The 26538-nt window shown below is 42.5% G+C and overlaps 1 protein-coding gene across 2 annotated transcripts in view; it reads right to left on the bottom strand.

Annotated features, from left to right (window-relative positions):
- GTF2E2 (general transcription factor IIE subunit 2) overlaps positions 1–26538 on the bottom strand; it is an 86883-nt gene that overhangs the window by 30209 nt on the left and 30136 nt on the right. For both annotated transcript variants that reach the window (XM_044278621.1, XM_044278612.1), the window contains exons 3-4: positions 22179–22270; positions 18801–18908 (exon numbers count right to left, since the gene is read on the bottom strand). In XM_044278621.1, coding sequence (XP_044134556.1) covers positions 18801–18908; positions 22179–22270 — 200 coding nt within the window. The remainder of the gene's footprint in view (positions 1–18800; positions 18909–22178; positions 22271–26538) is intronic.

The following is a 26538-nucleotide window of genomic DNA, read 5'->3' as shown; positions in this document are numbered from 1 at the left end:
AAAATGTATTGCGGTCCTATTGGTCTAAAGACCCAATACATTACATGCCCATGTTCTCGGCTGCTATGTCCAGGGCACGTTTTGAGGTCATCATGCGCTTTATGCATTTCACTGACAATAAAACCTGTCATCCAAGAGGCCACCCTGCTTATGACTGGCTCCACAAAATTCGGCCTCTCATAGACCATTTGTCATCCAGGTTTGCAGATGTGTATACCCCCAATCAGAACATCTGCATAGACGAGTCCCTAGTACATTTTACCGGGCGCCTTGGCATCAAACAGTACATCCCCAGCAAGCGCGCCCGGTATGGGGTCAAACTGTATAAGCTCTGTGAAAGGGCCACAGGCTATACATATCGTTTTAGGGTCTATGAGGGAAAAGACTCAAAACTGGAGCAGGTCGGATGCCCTGACTACCTGGGGAGCAGTGGCAAGATTGTCTGACACTTGGTGTCAACCTTACTCCACAAGGGGTACCACTTATACTTGGACAATTTTTACACAAGCGTGGCCCTCTTTAGGCACTTACATCTAGTCGGAATTCAATGCTGTGGCACCGCGCGACCTAGTCGCCGGGGCTTCCCCCAACGGCTCGTTAATACCCGACTTGCAAGGGGGGGAGAGAGCTGCCTTGTGTGACCAAGAACTGCTCGCGGTGAAGTGGAGGGACAAGAGGGACGTTTACCTTCTGTCCACCATTCACGCAGACACGACAGTACAAATTGAAAGGGCAACTGGAGTCATTGAGAAACCCCTCTCTGTCCACGACTACAACCTTCACATGGGAGGGGTGGACTTCAATGACCAGATGTTGGCTCCCTATTTAGTGTCCTGCCGCACCAGACGCTGGTATAAGAAGGTGTCTGTTTAATTAAATTGGCTGTCTATAATAGTTTTGTTCTCTACAGTAAGGCTGGGAGAACAGGATCCTTCCTAAAATTCCAGGAAGAGATCATTCAGGAACTCCTGTGCCCCAAGTCCCTGATGTAGTTAGCCGGCTACATGACAGACACTTCCCGAGTGTCTATCCTGGTACCCCAAATCACCGTTCCCCAAGAAAAAGATGTTGTGTCTGTAGCAGGGCTGGAATAAGGCGTGACACCACCATTTTTTGTCCTGAAAGTCCTGACCAGCCTGCCCTATGCATAGGGGAGTGTTTCCGCAAGTACCTCACACAGGTACACTATTAGTGTAGGGATCGCGTTACACAGGACAGACACACAGGGGTCTTAGGGCCCTTTCACACAGAGCTGCTACAAACCTCTCCTTTCACCTGGGACTAAGTGCATAATGTACTTCGCCACATCTCTGGGTGATTTGCGCTTTGCACATTGTCCCATGGGTAAGGAGAGGCTTGTCTTCTAAAGGTAAAAAAAAAAAAATAATCTAAATTTTTTTTTTTATAAAAATCACAGGTAAGCAAAAAAGTTAATGTTCTGTTTCAAATGTTATATAAAGTTTATAAAAGTTGATGTTAATAAATTTATTGCGTTGCTGCCTGTTTTTATTTTTTATTTTATTTTTTTAGCTTCTAGATGGACCAAGCGATCGACCAGCTGCAGCACTGATGTGCATTCTGACAGAAGCATTGCGCTGCTGTCAGATTACACAAAGTCGGTGTATGTGGCGCTGCAAGACGAGATTTCTCCTCTGCAGTAAAAAAATATACATTTGCCGAGGCTTATGAGCTGAGGGGTGGTGTTCATATGCTTTGGCAAACACTTTGTATAAATTTTTTTGAAGAATTCTGGCAATGATTTATTCATCCACATCGATTGATGTGAATGGAGAAATTGGGTTTGCCAGGGCATACGAGCTGAAGTGGGTTTGGATGTTGGGCGGAGCTCCGATGTCCTGGCAGACGCCTTTCCCTTCTTATTTTTTTTGCACTTTTTTCTGGCAGAGATTTTTTTCATCCACATTGATCGATGCGAATAAAGAAATCTGTGCTGTTCATTTTTTCCTTCAGCCCAGAGGCTGAACGGGAAAAAAAAATCTCATTACCTGTATGCTCAATATAAGGAGAATAGCAGAGACTTCTAATGCGGGCTAACATGTAATGATTGTGGAGACCCTCAAATGCCAGGGCGGTACAAACACCCCACAAATGACCCCATTTTGGAGAGAAGACACCCCAAGGTAGTCGCTGAGGGGCATATTGAGTCCATGAAAGATTGAACTTTTGGTCACAAGTTAGCGGAAAGGGAGACACTGTGAGAGTAAAAAAAATATAAAAAATCTATTTCCGCTAACTTGTGCCAAAAAAAAAAAAAAAAAAAAAAAAAAAAAAAAAAAATGAACTCGCCATGCCCCTCACAGAATACCTTGGCGTGTTTTCTTTCCAAAATGGGGTCACATGTGGGGTATTTATACTGCCCTGGCATTTTAGGGGCCCTAAAGCGTGAGAAGAAGTCTGGGATCCAAATGTCTAGAAATGCCCTCCTAAAAAGGTACTCATTGGAATTCGGGCCCCTTTGCGCACCTAGGCTGCAAAAAAAGTGTCACACATGGTGGTATCGCCGTACTCAGAAGAAGTAGGGCAATGTGTTTTGGGGTGTATTTTTACATATACCCATACTGTGTGTGAGAAATCTCTCTGTAAATGACAACTTTTTAAAAAATTTTATACAAAGTTGTCAACTTACAGAGATATTTCTCTCACCCAGCATGGGTATACATAAAAATACACCCTAAAACACATTGCCCTACTTCTTCTGAGTACGGCAATACCACATGTGACACTTTTTTGCAGCCTAGGTGCGTAAAGGGGCCGAAAGTCCAACGAGTACCTTTAGGCTTTACAGGATTGCTCACAATTTAGCCCCGCCCAAAATGCCAGAACAGTAAACACACCCCACAAACGACCCCATTTCGGAAAGTAGACACCCCAAGGTATTCACTGAGGGGCATAGTGAGTCCGTGGGAGATTTTTTATTTTTTTTTGCCAGAAGTTAGCAGAAATGGAAACTTTATTATAATTTTTTTTACTCAGAAAGTGTCATTTTCCGCTAACTTGGGAAAAAAATTAAATCATACATGAACTCACCATGCCCCTCCGCGAATACTTTGGGGTGTCTTCTTTCTAAAATGGGGTCATTTGGGGGGTATTTATACTATCCTGGCATTCTAGCACCTCAAGAAACATGACAGGTGCTCAGAAAGTCAGAGCTGCTTCAAAATGCGGAAATTCGCATTTTTGTACCATAGTTTGTAAACGCTATAACTTTTGCGCAAACCAATAAATATACACTTATTGGATTTTTTTTATCAAAGACATGTAGCACAATAAATTCTGAGACAAACTTGTATAGAAATATAATTATATTTGAACAAAAAAGAAAAAGTTAAAACACACTTTTTTGGAGAAAATTGCGGTCTATTTTGATTAGTATAAGAAAAACGAAAAATCTCAGCAGCAATCAAATACCACCAAAATAAAGCTGTATTTGTGAGAAGAAAAGGAGGTAAAATTAATTTGGGTGCCAAGTTGCATGACCGAGCAATAAACCGTTAAAGTTGTGAAGTGCCGATTTGTAAAAAAGGGCCTGGTCACTAGGGGGGTATAAACCTGTGGTCCTTAAGTGGTTAAAATATGCAAATAAGCATTGCCATTACACCTAGAGGCTCTGCTCTCTCTGCAACTGCCTCCCCCTCTGCACCTCTGATTAAAAGGGCAGTGTAAATGTCATCACACCTGACCCTGGCAAAGGGTGCAGCAGTTGCAGAGAGCAGAGCCTCTAGGTGTAACAGTAACGCAGTCATTACTAGAGGCTCATTTGCATATATTTAAACTTTCTCAGCTACGCGGACACATATGAGCATGGGACTAACACAGATGCCTTCAGCTGCCATGCTCTCCTAAAAAAGGACAGTCAGTATCATAGGTACAAATCTGCTGACAGATACTCTTCAACCTCTTAAGGAAACAGGGCATACCTGTACGCCGTGTATTTCCGATCACCGCCGCGCGGCAGGCAGTGATTGGTACAAGGTGCCTGCTTAAATCATTGTGAAAAAAAAAACCCTCCCCCCCCCCCCCCCCCCCCCGTATCGGCGATGGTTTGTGTTTGAGGGAGAGCATAGAGTCCCCGCGCTGCTGTGGCGGGGACTCGATGTCTCAGAAGGCAGCCGAATGCGGGCTGTTTGTGTACTACTCACTGTAGTACACAAACAGGCAACGCATTACAATACAAATGTACAGTAATGCATTGCACAGGGGATCAGACCCCCAAAAGAGTGATGATCAGAAATAAAGTAAAAAAACAAAACAAAAAAAAAAACGCCCCTTTCCCCTTATTTTATAATAAAAAAACAGGAAAAAAAAGAAAACACACATATTGGGTATCTCCACGTCCGCAATGACCGGCTCTATAAATATATCACATGATCTACCCTGTCCGATAAATGCCATAAAAAAAAAAAAATTATGTAAAAAAAGATTCAATTTTTACCACCTTACATCACAAAAAGTGCAACACCAAGTGATCAAAAAGGCATATGCCCCCCAAAATAGTACCAATCTACTGTCACCTCATCCCGCAAAAAATGAGCCCCTACCTAAGACAATCGCCCAAAAAATAAAAAAAACTATGGAGACACTAAAACATATTTTTTTTTTTCAAAAATGCTGGTATTGTGTAAAACTTAAGTAAATAAAAAAAGTATACATATTAGGCATCGCTGCGTCCATAAGAAACTGCTCTATAAAAATATCACATTACCTAACCCCTCAGGTGAACACCGTAAAAAAAATCCAAAATAAAGTGTAAAAAATGCCATTATTTGTCACCTTACATCACAAAAAGTGTAATAGCAAGTAATCAAAAAGTCATACGCACCCCAAAATAGTACCAGTCATCTCATCCCCCCAAAAATGAGCCCCTACACAAGACAGTCGCCCAAAAAATAAATAAAACTATGGCTTTCAGAATGTAGAGACACTAAAGAATCATTTTTTTTCAAATTATTGGTATTGTCGCGTCCGTGACAACCTGCTCTATAAAAATACCACATGATCTAACCTGTCAGATGAATGTTGTAAATAACAAAAAATAAAAACGGTGCCAAAACAGCCATTTCTTGTTACCTTGCCTCACAAAAAGTGTAATATAGAGAAACCAAAAATCATATGTACCTTAAAATAGTACCAACAAAACTGCCACTCTATCCCGTAGTTTCCAAAATGGGGTAACTTTTTTGGAGTTTCTACTCTAGGGGTGCATCAGGGGGGCATCAAATGGGACATGGTGTCAAAAAACCAGTCCAGAAAAATCTGCCTTCCAAAAACCGTATGGCATTCCTTTCCTTCTGCGCCCTGCCGTGTGCCCGTACAGCAGTTTACGACCACATATGGGGTGTTTCTGTAAACTATAGAATCAGGTCCATAAATATTGAGTTTTGTTTGACTGTTAACACTTGCTTTGTAACTGGAAAAAATTAATTCAAATGAAAAATCTGCCAAAAAAGTGAAATTTTATCTCTACTTTCCATTAATTCTTGTGGAACACCTAAAGGGTTAACAAAGTTTGTAAAATCAGTTTTGTATACCTTGAGGGGTGTAGATTGTAAAATGGGGTCATTTTTGGATGGTTTCTATTATGCAAGTCTCACAAAGTGACTTCAGACCTGAACTGGTCCTGAAAAAGTGGGTTTTAGAAATGTTCTGAAACATTTCAAGATTTGCTTCTAAACTTCTAAGCCTTGTAACGTCCCCAAAAAATAAAATGGCATTCCCAAAATGATCATGAAGTAGACATATGGGGAATGTAAATTAATAACTATTTTTGGAGGTATTACTATCTATTATAAAAGTAGAGAAATCGAAATTTGCTAATTTTAAAAAAAAATTGTAAATTTGTTTTTTTTTCTAAATAAAAATTAATATTTTTTTACTCCATTTTAACACCGTCATGGATCAGAATGGCCTGGATAAGTAAAAAATAAATAAATAAAAAAAACATAATCCACACGGGATACCTATACATACACAAAATACAAAATGTTATTGAATAATTACATACACGTAATAACAAGACCATATAAAGACAATAGATTTAAATATCAAGCAGCAATACAGGTGATGTAGCAAACGGCAGCTCACATGCTGACCGGCAACGGAAAAAAGATCCCAGAAGGTTAAATTAAACTAGGCACCTAGTAAAAACCAAGAGTGCTTTATTCATATACCAATATAATTCAGAGGAATGTCTGATCTATCAGAGAAAAGCCTTATAAACTGCCCTCACAGCAGATAACCTAAAGTGGGCATACAGGCTCCAATATACTGAAATAATGAACAGACAATACCTGGATAATGGTAATAACCGGGGATCCAACCTCCGGTCAGCCGTCAGCACACCCTGACGTACGTTTCGCTCCTGCTTTCTCAAGGGGCATATCAATTAAAGCAAACAAGCACAATATATATCCCAAACTTAATTATAAAATCAGAGACATCTGTGGATGGACCAATTCACACAAAGTGACACTGGTCAGATTTGCAAAAAATTGCCTGGTCCTTAAGGTGAAGTATGGCCGTGTCCTTAACCCCTTAAGGACTCAGCCCTATTTCACCTTAAGGACTTGGCCATTTTTTGCAAATCTGACCAGTGTCACTTTAAGTGCTGATAACTTTAAAAACCTTTGACTTACCCAGGCCGTTCTGAGATTGTTTTTTCGTCACATATTGCACTTCACGACACTGCTAAAATTGGGTCCAAAAAGTAATTTTTTTTGCATAAAAAAAGACCATATTTACCCAAAAAATTTAAAAATTTGCAAATTTCAAAGTTTCAGTTTCTCTACTTCTGTAATTCATAGTAATACCCCCAAAAATTGTGATGACTTTACATTCCCCATATGTCTACTTCATGTTTGTAGCATTTTGGGAATTATATTTTATTTTTTGGGGATGTTACAAGGCTTAGAAGTTTAGAAGCAAATCTTGAAATTTTTCAGAAACTTACAAAAACCCAATTTTTAGGGACCACTACAGGTCTGAAGTCACTTTGCGAGGCTTACATAATAGAAACCGCCCAAAAATGACCCCATTCTATAAACTACACCCCTCAAGGTATTCAAAACTGATTTTACAAACTTCGTTAACCCTTTAGGTGTTGCACAAGAGTTATTGGCAAATGGGGATGAAATTTGAGAATTTCATTTTTTTGCCTAATTTTCCATTTTAACCCATTTTTTCCACCAACAAAGCAAGGGTTAACAGCCAAACAAGACTGTATCTTTATTGCCCTGACTCTGCCGTTTACAGAAACACCCCATATGTGGCCGTAAACTACTGTACGGGCACACAGTAGGGCGTAGAGGAAAGGTGTGCCGTATGGTTTTTGGAAGCCAGATTTTGCTGGACTGGTTTTTTGACACCATGTCCCATTTGAAGCCCCCCTGATGCACCCCTAGAGTAGAAACTCCATAAAAGTGACCCCATCTAAGAAACTACACCCCTCAAGGTATTCAAAACTGATTTTACAAACTTTGTTAACCCTTTAGGTGTTGCACAAGATTTAATGGAAAATAGAGATATAATTTCAAAATTTCACTTTTTTGGCAGATTTTCCATTTTAATATTTTTTTTCCAATTACAAAGCAAGGGTTAACAGCCAAACAAAACTCATTATTTATGGCCCTGATTCTGTAGTTTACAGAAACACCCCATATGTGGTCGTAAACCGCTGTACGGGCACACGGCAGGGCGCAGAAGGAAAGGAATGCCATACGGTTTTTGTAAGGCAGATTTTGCTGGACTGTTTTTTTTGACACCATGTCCCATTTGAAGCCCCCCTGATGCACCCCCAGAGTAGAAACTCCAAAAAAGTGACCCCATTTTAGAAACTACGGGATAGGGTGGCAGTTTTGTTGGTACTAGTTTAGGGTACATATGATTTTTGGTTGCTCTATATTACACTTTTTTGTGCGGCAAGGTAACAAGAAATAGATTTTTTGGCACGTTTTTTTTTGTTATTTACAACATTCATCTGACAGGTTAGATCATGTGGTAATTTATAGAGCAGGTTGTCACGGACGCGGCGATACCTAATATGTATACAATTTTTTTTATTTATGTAAGTTTTACACAATGATTTCATTTTTAAAACAAAAAAAATGTTTTAGTGTCTCCATAGTCTAAGAGCCATAGTTTTTTCAGTTTTTGGGCGATTATCTTAAGTAGGGTCTCATTTTTTGCGGGATGAGATGACGGTTTGATTGGCACTATTTTGGGGTGCACATGACTTTTTGATCGCTTGCTATTACACTTTATTGTGACGTAAGATGACAAAAAATGGCTTTTTTTACACCGTTTTATTTTTTTTTTTACGGTGGTCACCTGAGGGGTTAGGTCATGTGATATTTTTATAGAGCCGGTCGATACGGACGCGGAGATACCTAATATGTATACTTTTTTTATTTATTTAAGTTTTACACAATGATTTCATTTTTGAAACAAAAAAAATCATGTTTTAGTGTTTCCATAGTCTGAGAGCCATAGTTTTTTCAGTTTTTGGGCGATTATCTTGGGTAGGGTATGATTTTTGCGGGATGAGATGACGGTTTGATTGGTACTATTTTGGCGTACATGCGACTTTTTTGATCACTTTTATTACCTTTTTTGGGAAGTAAGGTGAGCAAAATTTCCTAATCGTTTTTATTTTTTTATTTTTATGGCGTTCACCGTGCGGGGAAAGTAACATGACCGTTTTATAGATCAGGTCGTTACGGACGCGGCGATACCAAACATGTGTAGGGAAATTTATTTTTTTCATTTTTAATCAGTGATAAATGTGTTTTTTGATTTTTACTTTTTTTTTTCACTTTTTTTTGGACCCAGACCCACTTGGTTCTTGAAGATCCAGTGGGTCTGATGTCTGTATAATACAGTACAGTACAATATATATTGTACTGTACTGTATTTTACTTACACTTTGTCTGAACAGATCTCTGCCTTCAGCACAGATCTGTTCAGCACCATGGACAGCAGAATGCCTGAGACGGCGTCCTGTTGCCATGGGAACCTTCCCCGTCTGCTCAGTACAGGTCAGAACTTCGCAGACGGGGAAGGGTAAGGAGGGGGGCTCTCTGGGGGCTCTATCCCTCTCCATCGGGGGGCTGCAAAGGCACTGCAGCCCCCCGATGGGAGAGGGAGGGAGCTCCCCCTTACTGTTAACTTTTTCCATACAGAGGTCCGTACGGACCGCTGTATGGAAAGGGTTAAACGGCTGACATCGCATCACCGATGTCAGCCGTTTATACCAGGGTATCAGCAATGTGCTGGCACCCTGGTATACCCACTGTCCACCAACGAATTTTCAAGGGGAGGCGGGCGGGGGATCGCGATCCCGCCTGCCGCACCGCCCGCCTCCCGCACCGCCCCCACCCGCCGGCAAAAAATCATGCAGGGGTGCAGGGGGGGGGGGGTAAAATCTATGTTTGAGCGACACAAAGTTTCTGATCCGCGGGGATCAGAAACTGCAAAAAGCGCAGCAAACCGCAGGTCTGAATTGACCTGCGGTTTGCGGCGATCGCCGATAGGGGGGGGTCATATGACCCCCCCTGGCGTTGTCACAGGATGCCGGCTGAATGATTTCAGCCGGCATCCCATTCCCATTAACCCCCGCGGCGCCGGAATCTGCATTTAAAGTTAGGGCGTACCGTTACGTCCTGAGTCCTTAAGGACTCGGGAAATAGGGCGTACCGGTACGCCCTGCGTCCTTAACCTCCTCAGGACCGCCGTACGCAGGATTGCGTCCTGGCGGCGGCCCTGCTCTTCTGGGTGGACGCATATACGCGTCCTCCCGCGAGAGCCGAGATTTCCTGTGAACGCGCGCACACAGGCGCGCGCGCTCACAGGAACGGAGGGTAAGCGAGTGGTTCTCCAGCCTGCCAGCGGCGATCGCTCGCTGGCAGGCTGGAGATGTGATTTTTTTAACCCCTAACAGGTATATTAGACGCTGTTTTGATAACAGCGTCTAATATACCTGCTACCTGGTCCTCTGGTGGTCCCTTTTGTTTGGATCGACCACCAGAGGACACAGGCAGCTCAGTAAAGTAGCACCAAACACCACTACACTACACTACACTACACCCCCCCCCCCCGTCACTTATTAACCCTTTATGAACCACTGATCACCCCATACAGACTCCCTGATCACCCCCCTGTCATTGATCACCCCCCTGTAAGGCTCCATTCAGACGTCCGTATGATTTTTACGGATCCACGGATACATGGATCGGATCCGCAAAACACATGCGGACGTCTGAATGGAGCCTTACAGGGGGGTGATCAATGACAGAGGGGTGATCACCCATATACACTCCCTGATCACCCCCTGTCATTGATCAGCCCCCTGTAAGGCTCCATTCAGACGTCCGCATGTGTTTTGCGGATCCGATCCATGTATCCATGGATCCGTAAAAATCATACGGACGTCTGAATGGAGCCTTACAGGGGGGTGATCACCCATATACACTCCCTGATCACCCCCCTGTCATTGATCACCCCCCTGTCATTGATCACCCCCCTGTAAGGCTCCATTCAGACGTCCGTATGTCCGATTCATGTATCTGTGGATCCGTAAAAATCATACGGACGTCTGAATGGAGCCTTACAGGGGGGGTGATCAATGACAGGGGGGTGATCAGGGAGTGTATATGGGTGATCACCCCCCTGTCATTGATCACCCCCCTGTCATTGATCACCCCCCCTGTAAGGCTCCATTCAGACGTCCGTATGTGTTTTGCGGATCCGATTCATGTATCCGTGGATCCGTAAAAATCATACGGACGTCTGAATGGAGCCTTACAGGGGGGTGATCAATGACAGGGGGGTGATCAATGACAGGGGGGTGATCAGGGAGTGTATAGGGGTGATCACCCCCCTGTCATTGATCACCCCCCTGTCATTGATCACCCCCCCTGTAAGGCTCCATTCAGACATTTTTTTGGCACAAGTTAGCGGAAATATTTTTTATTTTTTTTTGTTTGTTTTTTCTTACAAAGTCTCATATTCCACTAACTTGTGTCAAAAAATAAAATCTCACATGAACTCACCATACCCCTCACGGAATCCAAATGCGTAAAGATTTTTAGACATTTATATTCCAGACTTCTTCTCACGCTTTAGGGCCCCTAAAAAGCCAGGGCAGTATAAATATCCCACATGTGACCCCATTTCGGAAAGAAGACACCCCAAGGTATTCCGTGAGGGGCATATTGAGTCCATGAAAGATTGAAATTTTTGTCCCAAGTTAGCGGAAAGTGAGACTTTGTGAGAAAAAAATAAATAAAAAAAATCAATTTCCGCTAACTTATGCAAAAAAAAAAATATTTCTATGAACTTGCCATGCCCCTCATTGAATACATTGGGGCGTCTTCTTTCCAAAATGGGGTCACATGTGGGGTATTTATACTGCCCTGGCTTTTTAGGGGCCCTAAAGTGTGAGAAGAAGTCTGGGATCCTAATGTCTAAAAATTCCCTCCTAAAAGGAATTTGGGCCCCTTTGCGCATCTAGTCTGCAAAAAAGTGTCACACATCTGGTATCGCCGTACTCAGGAGAAGTTGGGGAATGTGTTTTGGGGTGTCATTTTACATATACCCATGCTGGGTGAGATAAATATCTTGGTCAAATGCCAACTTTGTATAAAAAAATGGGAAAAGTTGTCTTTTGCCAAGATATTTCTCTCACCCAGCATGGGTATATGTAAAATGACACCCCAAAACACATTCCCAAACTTCTCCTGAGTATGGCGATACCACATGTGTGACACTTTTTTGCAGCCAAGGTGGGCAAAGGGGCACATATTCCAAAGTGCACCTTTCGGATTTCGCAGGCCATTTTTTACACATTTTGATTGCAAAGTACTTCTCACGCATTTGGGCCCCTAGAATGCCAGGGCAGTATAACTACCCCACAAGTGACCCCATTTTGGAAAGAAGACACCCCAAGGTATTTTGTGATGGGCATAGTGAGTTCATGGAAGTTTTTATTTTTTGTCACAAGTTAGTGGAATATGAGACTTTGTAAGAAAAAAAAAATAATAATAAAAATCATCATTTTCCGCTAACTTGTGACAAAAAATAAAAAATTCTAGGAACTCGCCATGCCCCTCACGGAATACCTTGGGGTGTCTTCTTTCCAAAATGGGGTCACTTGTGGCGTAGTTATACTGCCCTGGCATTCTAGGGGCCCAAATGCGTGAGAAGTACCTTGCAATCAAAATGTGTAAAAAATGGCCTGCGAAATCCGAAAGGTGCACTTTGGAATATGTGCCCCTTTGCCCACCTTGGCTGCAAAAAAGTGTCACACATCTGGTATCGCCGTACTCAGGAGAAGTTGGGGAATGTGTTTTGGGGTGTCATTTTCCATATACCCATGCTGAGTGAGAGAAATATCTCGGCAAAAGACAACTTTTCCCATTTTTTTATACAAAGTTGGCATTTGACCAAGATATTTATCTCACCCAGCATGGGTATATGTAAAATGACACCCCAAAACACATTCCCCAACTTCTCCTGAGTACGGCGATACCAGATGTGTGACACTTGTTTGCAGCCTAGGTGGGCAAAGGGGCACACATTCCAAAGTGCACCTTTCGGATTTCACCGGTCATTTTTTACAGATTTTGATTGCAAACTTCTTCTCACACATCTGGGCCCCTAGAATGCCAGGGCAGTATAACTACCCCACAAGTGACCCCATTTTGGAAAGAAGACACCCCAAGGTATTTTGTGATGGGCATAGTGAGTTCATGGAAGTTTTTATTTTTTGTCACAAGTTAGTGGAATATAAGACTTTGTAATAAAAAAATAAATTCCGCTAACTTGTGACAAAAAATAAAAAGTTCTATGAACTCACTATGCCCATCAGTGAATACCTTAGGGTGTCTACTTTCCGAAATGGGGTCATTTGTGGGGGTTTTCTACTGTCTGGGCATTGTAGAACCTCAGGAAACATGACAGGTGCTCAGAAAGTCAGAGCTGCTTCAAAAAGCGGAAATTTACATTTTTGTACCATAGTTTGTAAATGCTATAACTTTTACCCAAACCATTTTTTTTTTTTACCCAAACATTTTTTTTTTATCGAAGACATGTAGAACAATAAATTTAGCGAAAATTTATATATGGATGTCGTTTTTTTTTGCAAAATTTTACAACTGAAAGTGAAAAATTTCATTTTTTTGCAAAAAAATCATTAAATTTTGATTAATAACAAAAAAAGTAAAAATGTCAGCAGCAATGAAATACCACCAAATGAAAGCTCTATTAGTGAGAAGAAAAGAAAGGTAAAATTCATTTGGGTGGTAAGTTGCATGACCGAGCAATAAACGGTGAAAGTAGTGTAGTGCAGAAGTGTAAAAAGTGGCCTGGTCATTAAGGGGGTTTCAGCTAGCGGGGTTGAAGTGGTTAAGGGGTTAAAGGGGTTCTCCAGGAATTAATTAAATGAAAATCTTTAAATATTACCTTATTATAAATATATTCTCAAATACCTTTCATTAGTTATGTCTTGTTGTGTCTGGAGGGCATTCATCAGGAGAAATAAAATGGCCTAATAGTGCAGACAAAACCTGTCCTAAGCACACAGCAGGACTTCAAGTTACTTCACAACACTGAGGTAAAGAGCTGCCTCATCCGCCTCTCTGCTCTACTTGTCAGGTATTATGATCCTGAATACAGATAAGATCTTCAGCTGAATCTCTGTAGGAATGGAGTTCATGATGAGACATGAGGTAAAGAGTGGAGGGACAGGACAGACTGTGGTAATGTGAGGCTGTGGTAATGGAGACTTGGTACAAGTGCTGCTGTTTATTACCACATCCCCACCTCTTCTCTGTACTTCATGTCTCCTCATGAACTCCATTCCTACAGAGATTCAGCTGAAGAACTTATCTGTATTCAGAACCATAATCCCTGACAAAGTAGAGAGGAGGAGGAGGAGGCAGCTCTTTAGCTCAGTGTTGTGAAGTAACTTGTCCTGCTGTGTGATAGTACACACAAAACTTGTCCTTAATAGAACAGCGGCCATTTTATTTCTTCTAATGATTGCTCCCCAAACAAAACGAGCTATTATAACTAATGAAATGTATTTGGGAATATATTTATAATAAAGTAATATTTAAGTATTTTTATTTTTCTAATTCCCAGAGAACCCCTTTAAGTACAGAAGACCCAGTCTTAAAGGGACACACTGTATAAATTTACAAAACATACATGTTACGAATGAATCATAACAACCATCATTAAATAGGAGCTTACAATCTACTTTACATGCATATCGTGAAATAGCCAAGTTATACTAAAGAAACTAAAATATACTGTTTTTGACTGCAGCTCTGCCTCACCTGGGTTATTCAGCTGCATGCTTCTCACACCGTGTAAGGCAGGTCAGGTGGGTGTTAGTGTGAATAATGCCCTAGTCTGTCTGTAGAAGTAATAGTGGGAAGAGAGAGAGACAGACAGGTTTGCTGGCAAGCAAGAGAAGGAAAGCAGAGAAAGAGATACAGATACACAAACAGATAAACCAATGTCACACTAACCCCCCAACAGTTACCAATTAGAAAACCTTACATAGTAGATCAAAAGACATTGGTAACACCCATAAAAATGTACATATACAAGAGGCGGAACCAAGAGTCCAGACACAGGTGACAAGCAATACTAAAAGTGTCCATTTTATTGCGAGGAGGCACGATAAAAATGTTACATAGTACAAAGTGCCTCAAACCATCCACTTTTTATTAAAGAGGACCTGTCACCTCTCTTGACATGTCTATTATGGAAACTGGGCCTTTATGAAAGACCTGGGGTAACCAACAGTTCGGTCACTTTGCTAGTATTTTAGTAAATATCTTCAAATACAGCAATTGGACAGTCACTAGAGCACTCCATGGGATACTTTCCCAATTTGGGAATAACTATAAGAATGAAGTATCTTATTTGGAACTTCCTAGACAAAGCATTTAATAGCCTAGCCAAATCAGGGAATGGGATGTCCCCAAATGTTTTATAATATTAATGTGTGAGCCAGGAACATACAGGACAGGTGAGCCCCCATTCCCTAGGAAGCTCCATAACTACCTTCTACAGTTCAACTATAGAGACCACCTGATTCAAGTGAGCCTGGCCTTGAGATTACAGTGCTGGCTAAGTACAAGAAACTAAATAATCATTGAGAACATGATCTCTAGCACCCTCAACTAATGGCAGTGTCAGATGTAGACAATATGAAGAGGAATAGTAGTCATGGACCAGTTAAGTAATTTAAGATGGTCCATTATTGCCTCTGGGCTAAAACTAGTAGTTTGATCTCTCAAATAACTTGCCAACAAAGAATGGCTTAATTGAGTCAAAAAAATGGCAAGTCAGCTTCATTATTTTAGTTAAAGAGAACGTGTTCAACTTAATAACCTTTTTCAAGAGATCTAGTTGGATTATGTTATAACATTAACCCCAAGAGTTTAAATTCCCTCTAATGTGAGAAACTGGGTCCTAGACTTCTGAAATCCATTGACCTCTGAACATGAGTTTCCATAAGACTGAAAGAGGAGGAGGCAAAGGTTTGTTCTCCACAAAATAATTAATCAAAAGGGTGACAAAGCTTATCCTAAGTGAGAGGTCCTGTGGAAAGTGACTCATTGGGACGATTGAGGAGAGGGGAAGAAGTCGATAAATTAAGTTACATGAGCACTGTGGTGTAGTCTGACCAGGAGATAGGACCCATAGCAGCTGACTGCAAGGACATAAAGATGTAATCGTTGTGTGTGAGAACGATGCAGATGAGAAGAAAAAGAAGTTTCAGCCAGGACGACTGTCTATTCAACAAAGGTCGTATAATGCAAATTAATTAATTAATTTGAGGAATTCTCTGTGTGACAGGGCAGTGATGGTGAACCTTTTAGAGACCGAGTGCCCAAACTGCAACCCACTTATTTATCGCAAAGTACCAACACGGCAATTTAGCCTGAATACCAATATAGTATATCTTCCATGTACTTTATCATTTTGCTATAATATCATGCCTACATTCAGTGCCCTGCCTGTCCTGTTTAAAGCGCGCCCTGCGCTGATGAATGGCAGGGAAAGTCTAAGGCATATTGGTACACCATTTTTCCAGGATGCGAGTGCCCACAGAGAGGGCTCCGAGTGCTGCCTCTGGTACCCGTGCTGTAGGTTCGCCACCACTGTGATAGGGAAACAGTTAAAGGGGCAGGAGACCTGTCTCTAAATTGTGAGAGCAGTTTATGGAAATCTCTGCTTAGTAAAGAAGTTGTCTTAATGAATAAAACATTTTAAGCGGTAGATGCAACACAGCACCTTCAGTGGAAGGGTGAAACAGACAAGACTACCTTACTGGGGAACCTATCAAGAATCTCAGGAGAGAACATAATACAATTATGCTAGTGGCCCATAGTAAACTTGACAAAAATATTCAGAGTAACTAATTAAAGATTAACTAAGCTTTTGTATACATTTTTGTTAACCTGTTCCTAATGCCCTAAAAACACCTTTTGCAATATAGTTTATTAATGTTTTTTGTATTTTTATTAAACTTTTCCCTCCCTAAAAGCGCACATTTCACTGTGCGCTTAAAATCTACTTCTCTTTACACCTCTGAATGCTCAGCGGTCTACAGAGTACGGAGTTGACATTTTATTATTGGGGCCCCAGCACAGTGAATACTCCTGCCTGTGCCCCCCAGAGGTTTACTAAATGCTGGCATAGCACATGGGTACCCTGTAACCCTGTACTATGCCAGGATTAGCTGAGCTAAGAGTAAGCTCTTAGCTTAGCGAAGCAGGCATAGGCAGGAGCCCGATTTGCTTCACAATAGCATGCTTCCTTCACATATCAATGCCCAAAAACTTTGTTTTGTAGGCAAATGCTGAACATGGGACCACCAGTTCACTAGGGGATCCAGGTCCATCAGTGCTGAGGAAGACCTAGACCGTGGCGAGTTGGGCCTGAAGAGCTCAATGCTTCTGGGGATGTCAAAGCCCCAGCATCTAGCAAAGTCCCCCATTAAGGAGCAGCAAGGGGCATGTGATGACATATGAGGAAGTCATGCTTCTAAATGACCGAGGTCCTAGATGCGGTTGAGAGGTCCCAGGAGGTGTTGAAGAAGGGTCTGGGGAAGGGCCTCAACATCAGTAGATTCCACAGTTAAGCCATGTGGGACCGAAGGGAAGTGCCGTAGCTTCACTTTGGATGAAGGTGAAGAAACTCCAAGATCTCTGGTCAAGTAGTAAGGAAGGGTGGAACCAACTGAGTGTTCAAGCGTCTTCCCTGACATCCTTTCCCCCCCCCATTTGCAAGGTGAAGGATGATGATTTTAGGAAGATTTAGGCTGAACTATCAGGGAGCTGCAAGACTACATGTCTTTCTTCATGAGCTTCCAGCCACACATTTCTTTCCTTTTTAGATAGCATGGCAAATCAGGAAACATTCCCTTGCCTGTCCAGAGACTTTGCAGTCCCACAGGAACTTCTTCTTCAAAGATGAGGTTCTTAGAAGCCACCGGCAGTAAATCTAAACTCCGTTATCATTTATTTTACTTAATGAAAGGTACACAAGCTAACCCAGGCGCATTTAGATAAGCAGATAAGTTACAAATTGAATGGCAACGATTCATGTTGGATGACAATCGTGTAGTGTCACTGTATGGAGCAACTGAAAGACTGTACTGAAAACACCCGTTCATTGCTTGTAAATTCATTTATGTTTCCAATAAATTATCGTTTTTTGATACTGAATTGTAGTAATATATTTATCATATGTGGTGAATGCCATACTGGGAAACAACAATAACAACAAAAAAAAACAACATTTTTGGCTACCTCACTACTCAAAAAACGGAATAAAAAGTTGTAAACACTCCAAAATGGCACCAATAAAAACCACAGCTCGCTTCCCAGCTTTGTAGAAACAAAAAAAACTTTTAAATGGAACCTGTCACCATGAAAATGCAATGTAAGCATGGGAAAAGATTCAGTAAAACATTAAATTTATTCATTTATCTAAAATTCCTGCTCATTCTGGTTTTTTTTTTTAGGTCAAGGAGACGGTCCTATCAGTGATTGACAGCTATCTCTGTATACACAGCCATTCAAGGGCTCCTTAACTTCAAAGAACGAGCAGGGATTTAAATGAGTAAGACACAAGTTATACTGAATCTTTCCCATAAAACCACACATCAATGTGCTCAGCTCCTCCTGTTCTATAACATATTTCCTGCAGCTCAGACACCATATTCTTTGTGACAGGTTCCTTGTAAAGGGCTTCTGTCACCCCACTAAACCGTTTTTTTTTTTGTTTTGTTTTTCACTTCTAATCCCTATACTGCGATTTATGCATACATAATCTAATTAATCATTTCGGTTCAGTAGATTCTGTTAAAAATGTACTTTTAAAATATGCAAATTACCTGTCTACCAGCAAGTAGGGCGGCTACTTGCTGGTAGCAGCCGCATCCTCCTATCCTAAAGACGCCCCCTCCGCATGTTGATTGACAGGGCCAGGGAACGGGATCGTCCTCTGGCTAGCCCTGTCTGCTATCAAGATCTCGCGCCTGCGCCGTAACGGTATTCAGTCGGCGCAGGCGCACTGAGAGGCGGCCACTCGCTCGGCCGCTCCATCCTTAATGCGCCTGCGCCGATGATGTCATCGCGTACACCCGTCTCTTCCGGAAAAAAATATTTGCATTACCATATTCTAACACCCATAACTTTTTTTTTTTTATAATTAGTAAATTATAATAAAAAGTAATAAAAATAATAATTTTTAGTTATCCTTACCTCGGACATAAGCCATTGCTTTTGCTTTATCCCAATGTCAAGATGCTGTGTTTCATCCAAGATTTCCTCCAATGTCAGTGGATACGTGTCCCCACGCTGATGTCGTGTCTGCATTTACAAAAGGAGTCACCCATCATATACCATTATACCGGATTGCTACAAGAAACCAGGCTGAACACACACCAGCACATCATCCTTATTTCACTGCATTACAAGTATATCGGGGGTCATTTATTATACTGAAATACGCCTAGATTAGGCGTATTTTAGTTGCACCGCTATCTTCGACTTTGCCCTGCTCACGCCAGGTCTAAAACTGTTGGTGTGGTACTGGCAGGGGAGGGGACGGGCTGGGAGGCCCATCTCATTTATCATTTTCTACTCCTGTTTCAGGCATAGTAAAAAGGTCTAAATGGAAGACCGCAAGGAAGCTGTCTTACATTTAGAACTTGCGGAAAAAAGTTAGGAACAGGCACTTTGGCAGAACCACAGCTAGCTTAGGACTTTATTAAGCAAGCTGGTTTAGCTATATGAAGGGATTTGTCTCTACATAACTGGGCACACTTGAAACTCAGCAGTCTGGGATAGCTGGGTAACCACCTCTCCAGAGACGTAATGGAGGCCACGACTGGTACATACATTCTGTATACACCATATCTATAATATATCAGGACAACCATAGTTTTGTCTCCACCATACCTCCACGTGCTACCTAGCTTTCCAAAGCTGCTGAAAGGCAAATCTGCCCAAATATGCAGTGAAAGAGAGGAATTATAATGCATAGATATACAGTACAGACCAAAAGTTTGGACACACCTTCTCATTCAAAGAGTTTTCTTTATTTTCACGACTATAACAATTGTAGATTCACACTGAAGGCATCAAAACTATGAATTAACACATGTGGAATTATATACATAACAAAAAAGTGTGAAACAACTGAAAATATGTCATATTCTAGGTTCTTCAAAGTAGCCAACTTTTGCTTTGATTACTGCTTTGCACACTCTTTGCATTCTCTTGATGAGCTTCAAGAGGTGGTCACCTGAAATGGTCTTCCAACAGTCTTGAAGGAGTTCACAGAGATGCTTAGCACTTGTTGGCCCTTTTGCCTTCACTCTGCGGTCCAGCTCACCCCAAACCATCTCGATTGGGTTCAGGTCCGGTGACTGTGGAGGCCAGGTCATCTGGCGCAGCACCCCATCACTCTCCTTCATTGTCAAATAGCCCTTACACAGCCTGGAGGTGTGTTTGGGGTCATTGTCCTGTTGAAAAATAAATGATGGTCCAACTAAACGCAAACCGGATGGAATAGCATGCCGCTGCAAGATGCTGTGGTAGCCATGCTGGTTCAGTATGCCTTCCATTTTGAATAAATCCCCAACAGTGTCACCAGCAAAGCACCCCCACACCATCACACCTCCTTCTCCATGCTTCACGGTGGGAACCAGGCATGTAGAGTCCATCCGTTCACCTTTTCTGCGTCGCACAAAGACACGGTGGTTGGAACCAAAGATCTCAAATTTGGACTCATTAGACCAAAGCACAGATTTCCACTGGTCTAATGTCCATTCCTTGTGTTCTTTAGCCCAAACAAGTCTCTTCTGCTTGTTGCCTGTCCTTAGCAGTGGTTTTCTAGCAGATATTCTACCATGAAGGCCTGATTCACACAGTCTCCTCTTAACAGTTGTTCTAGAGATGGGTCTGTTGCTAGAACTCTGTGTGGCATTGACATGGTCTCTAATCTGAGCTTCTGTTAACCTGTGTTTTCTGAGGCTGAACTTATCCTCCGCAGCAAAGGTGACTCTTGGTCTTCCTTTCATGGGGCGGTCCGGTCCACATGTGAGCCAGTTTCTTTGTAGCGCTTGATGGTTTATGTGACTGCACTTGGGGACACTTTCAAAGTTTTCCCAATTTTTCGGACTGACTGACCTTTATTTCTTAAAGTAATGATGGCCACTCGTTTTTCTTTACTTAGAATTTGTATTAGGGCAAGAAAAAAGCAGCTAACAGTCTATTCAGTAGGACTATCAGCTGTGTATCCACCTGACTTCTCCTCAAAGCAACTGATGGTCCAAACCCCATTTATAAGGCAACAAATCCCACTTATTAAACCTGACAGGGCACACCTGTGAAGTGAAAACCATTTCAGGTGACTGCCTCTTGAAGCTCATCAAGAGAATGCCAAGAGTGTGCAAAGCAGTAATCAAAGCAAAAGGTGGCTACTTTGAAGAACCTAGAATATGACATTTTCAGTTGTTTCACACTTTTTTGTTATGTATATAATTCCACATGTGTTAATTCATAGTTTTGATGCCTTCAGTGTGAATCTACAATTTTCATAGTCATGAAAATAAAGAAAACTCTTTGAATGAGAAGGTGTGTCCAAACGTTTGGTCTGTACTGTATATATATATATATATTTTTTTTTTTTTTTTTTTTTTTTTTTTTTTATCTACTCAACTGTATGTACTATGGCTGGTACTAGGACTCACACTGTTATAAAATCTATCTTGTACTATTGGTAACTAGGAGAATCCCACTATTTCATCTAAATCTACACCCGTCCTCCTAAACCTCCTGACTCCTCTGCATGAGCATCGGGGGAAGTCATGGCCACAATCTAAGAGAAGAATACAGAGTTTAGTGGTCCTTTCATTTCTTCAGCTCCCAGACAACCCCTGTAAAGTACCCCTATAGTAATCCATGCGGCTTGTCAGCAGGCTTATTTTTGCTAGCAATGCTCCAGCAAAGACATGCAGTTGTATTGTACCATATTGTTGTTACCTAGTATTTGCATTTCTGATGCTATTTAACGTGAAGTGAAGGTTGGCAGCAGTTTACATCACTTAGGTGACATATGATGGTATTCAAGTACTGTAGTTACTTGGCATGGCATGCTCGTATTGGCACAACATAGAAACTGGCAGAATCTTATTAATAATGTTTGCACCTTCCAAACACTCGAACCGTGAGAAACTCCTAGGAGTAACAGGGAAACACAATGGGAATCTCTACTGTAACTTAGGAAACCTCCAATAGTACCCGTCTACAGCTTGGCTATCTGCAGCCACCAACCGGTATCGGTATACCAGAGAGCAGCTGTTGGGTCTCCACTTGCTGCAATGACGAATAATCTTGTTGCGTAAGTGAACCTCCCACCCTAGTGAATTATTTTTTTGTGCTATTTACTAGAAGAATAGCAATTAATTTTGGAATATTACCTAGAAATCAAAGCGAGAGTCAGCCAGTGACTACTCCAGATCTCCGTACTCCATTGGTATGAGGGGAGTGCAACATTTGACTTCTAAAATGCTTATAAACAAACCACAAAATGGCTTGTGTAAATAAAACATATTAAAAAAGTTGTAGAATTACCTTCATATAGTTGACAATTTTTGCAAGAACTCCAAACTTGTAGTTCGAAGACCCAGAAAGGCTCTTGAGGTTGAATGCTCCATTGCTTCCATCTGTCAAAGAAGCATTAAGGTTAGTCACCTGAAACAGTCCAGGAGATTCAGCATCTTGGACACCATCTGAAAACTTGTACTATAATTATATTCATTGGCTACATTGGTTAGTTTATGCAAGCTTCAGGTTCCATAATTGTTGCTTCATTAATTTGCTTACTAAACACATGCAAGGTGAGCATTGGGGGAAATGGAGGGGGGGGGGCACAATGGGCAACTGCCCAGGGGCACCGTCCACAAAGGGGTCGCTCCCCCTGTTTCAGCACTGCTATTCAGAGACCCACCCATGCAAGAATGCAGGCAGTTAAAAAGCAATTACAGATTGGGCAAGGATCACAGGAGGATATAGTCTCCTCTCCTGCTACAGTGCCACCATAGGACATTGGGTACAGGCATGCACACAAGGTCATCACACTGAACAGCATTAGTACACATATATACCACTGAGAACAAAAGGTGGTGCTGGACGCCATAAACCAAATACTAAAAAAATAAAATAAAAACTTTATTAAAAAATATGTTAAAACGCACACGTATCACACAAAGGAGTAAACAACATGACAAAAATCCACATAGGGTGAGTCTGCAACTGTCAAAGGACAGTACAGAAAGAAATTCAGCCCAAACACAATGGGTAGAGTCACTAATCCTATAGATGGCGTAAACTTAGACAGGCTGCACCAGATTTATCACCGGGGATCAGGCTGGACGATAAATCTGCTGCAGGGATAGATGCATTTCTCTCTAGTTGGATTACTCAGACAGATTTTTAAACCAGAGTTGTGTCATAATAAGTGTCTTAAGACCCCCCTTTCCTGTGATGAACCATATACTTTGTGCTAAGCCACGCCCCCTTGTCGAGCAAGCCTAGATGTGCCAAATTGTGCCACTTTGCTTCACTTTTTTTAGACAAAATTTTGGCACAGGCACATTAGTAAACCTGGGCCAATATGTACAAGTACTTATGTACTACAAGGCAGAGCTCACCCGCCACACCTGACGCATGTTTCGCCAACAGCCTCGTCTCGGAGGTGGTTGCTGGTCAAACCTGCAGATATTTAAATGTCGCAAGGCAATGAGAATGCTCAGATAAAATACTACACATAATACACATGGCCAAAAATAAATTAATATAGAAGATATCCTATCAAAAGACATATCCTCTATAATAAAATCCCTCTGCGCCTGCGATGTGTGCCGATGTTAAATGCGCAGCGACCTATCAGCACGCACACCGCCCATACCAGCGCGCCGCCCAATCACCGCCACTGGCGTAGGCGGGACCGGCACTGGTTGACAGTACACCTGGCACAATCTCTTCTCTATGGCGCCTCTTACACCCGGCACTGGCTGGGATCGGGCTCTGTGCCAAGGATCTACTGGCTGGGTATGTTGCGGTTACACTATCATTGTACGGTTACCTGCTGTATTATAATCATCAGTGGAATTGACTTTGTATGTCAAAATATGGGACATGATATGCTTATATTTATAACAATGTTCCATTGTTGTTTTTTATTACAATAAAAATGATGTGATTTAAAAAAAAAAAAAAAACTGCTTACACCGTGCGGGGCACTGAGTCCGGGATGCTGCGGCTCCTCACCAACTCATCTCCGCCGCCCTCCTGGTTACAAGATGAGAGCCCAAGGCTCGGAGGAACTGTAGCCTGAAACCTCCCCCAGGGCGCAGCCACAGTCTTCGGGACACTCCCACAGCGGCGTCCACCAGGCACCGGACTGGGGCTTGAGACCGGGCACCGGGAGTCTCCCACTGTGGCAGACCAATCTCCTCCCATCATCTGCAGGGGCCGGAGACGGTTACCTATCAACGACCCCCTCCACCGACTACAGAGTATAAAGCGTCTGTCAGCGGCCCGTGTATATAATGTACAATAAACCTCATCTTCACTGCCCCTGTATATGATGTACAACTACCCTCACCATCACTGCCACTGTATATGATGTACAACAATCCTCACCATCACTGCCCCTGTATATGATGTACAACAATCCCCACCATCACTGCCCCTATATATGATGTACAACAACCCTCATCATCACTGGTCCTGTACAACAACACTCATCCTCCCCGGCTCTGTATATCATGTACAACAACCCTCATCATCACTGCCCCTGTACAACACTCATCTTCCCTCCCCAATAAAAGCCCTGTGCTGCATGTCCCTGCGTGCGTGTGTCAATAAAAACTGGGTATGCACGACACGGCGCTCCCCACACAAGCGTGCCGACCAATAGACTTTTCCTCTACATTTTGCAGCACAGGGAATGGCACAGACAGCACTGCAATGCTGCCTGTGCCTTAAATAACTAATAGCAAAGCTCCATACAGTAAGGAGCTTTGCTATTGGTTAGTTTGGACGGGCACCAGAGCGATACAGCACACTGCAGTAGGGGAAGCCAGCGGGAGCTGAAAGGAGGAGGGGCCGGGTCCCCATGTACAGTTGAAAAAAGTATGTGAACCCTTTGGAATGATATGGATTTCTGCACAAATTGGTCATAAAATGTGATCTGATCTTCATCTAAGTCACAACAATAGACAATCACAGTCTGCTTCAACTAATAACACTTTATTATATGTTACCATGTTTATAGTTAACACACCATGTAAACATTCACAGTGCAGGTGGAAAAAGTATGTGAACCCTTGGATTTAATAACTGGTTGAACCTCCTTTGGCAGCAATAACTTCAACCAAACGTTTCCTGTAGTTGCAGATCAGACACGTCAGGAGTAATTCTTGGCCATTCCTCTTTACAGAACTGTTTCAGTTCAGCAATATTCTTGGGATGTCTGGTGTGAATCGCTTTCTTGAGGTCATGCCACAGCATCTCAATCGGGTTGAGGTCAGGACTCTGACTGGGCCACTCCAGAAGGCATATTTTCTTCTGTTTAAGCCATTCTGTTGTCGATTTACTTCTATGCTTTGGGTCGTTGTCCTGTTGCAACACCCATCTTTTGATGAGCTTTAGCTGGTGGACAGATGGCCTTAAGTTCTCCTGCAAAATGTCATAGATGATAGCAATCCGTCCAGGCCCTGACGCAGCAAAGCAGCCCCAAACCATGATGCCCTGACCACCATACTTCACAGTTGGGATGAGGTTTTGATGTTGGTGTGCTGTGCCTCTTTTTCTCCACACATAGTGTTGTGTGTTTCTTCCAAACAACTAAACTTTGGCTTCATCTGTCCACAGAATATTTTGCCAGTACTGCTGTGGAACATTCAGGTGCTCTTGTGCAAACTGGTGCAAACACCTCTGTGGTATCCTCCCATGAAATCCATTTTTGTTTAGCGTTTTATGTATCGTAGATTCGCTAACAGGGATGTTAGCATATGCCAGAGACTTTTGTAAGTCTTTAGCTGACACTCTAGGATTCTTCTTCACCTCATTGAGCAGTCTGCGCTCTTACAGTCATCTTTACAGGGCGGCCACTCCTAGGGAGAGTGGGAGCAGTGCTGAACTTTCTCTATTTATAGACAATCTGTCTTACCGTGGACTGATGAACAACAAGTCTTTTGAAGATACTTTTATAACCCTTTCCAGCTTTATGCAAGTCAACAGTTCTTAAATCGTAGGTCTTCTGAGAGCTCTTTCGTGCGATGCATCATTCACATCAGACAAAGCTTTTGTGAAAAGCAAACCTAGAACTGGTGTGCGTTTTTTATAGGGCAGGGCAGCTGTAACAAATACTTCTAATCTCATCTCATTGATTGGACTCCAGTTGGCTGACACCTCACTCCAATTAGCTCTTGGAGATGTCATTAGTCTAGGGGTTCACATACTTTTTCCACCTGAACTGTGAATGTTTACATGGTGTGTTCAATAAAAACATGGTAACATTTTCTTTGTGTGTTATTAGTTTAAGCAGACTTTGATTGCCTATTGTTGTGACACACACACCTCTCACGCCGCGCCACCCACGCACATACACCTCTCACGCCACGCCGCCCACGCACCTCACGCCGCGCCACCCACACGCACACACACACACTCTCACGCCGCGCCACCCACGCGCGCACACACACACACACACACACACACACACACACACACCTCTCACGCCGCGCCACCCGCGCACACACACACCACACACACACCTCTCACGCCGCGCCACCCGCGCGCGCACACACACACCACACACACACCTCTCGCGCACACACGCACACGCCTCTCACGCCGCGCCACCCACGCGCGCACACACACACACGCGCGCACACCTCTCACGCCGCGCCACACACACACACCT

This window comes from Bufo gargarizans, chromosome 1, assembly GCF_014858855.1.
Source record: "Bufo gargarizans isolate SCDJY-AF-19 chromosome 1, ASM1485885v1, whole genome shotgun sequence".
Taxonomy (NCBI): Eukaryota; Metazoa; Chordata; class Amphibia; order Anura; family Bufonidae; genus Bufo; species Bufo gargarizans.
This window is presented reverse-complemented; position numbering and strand designations above follow the sequence as displayed.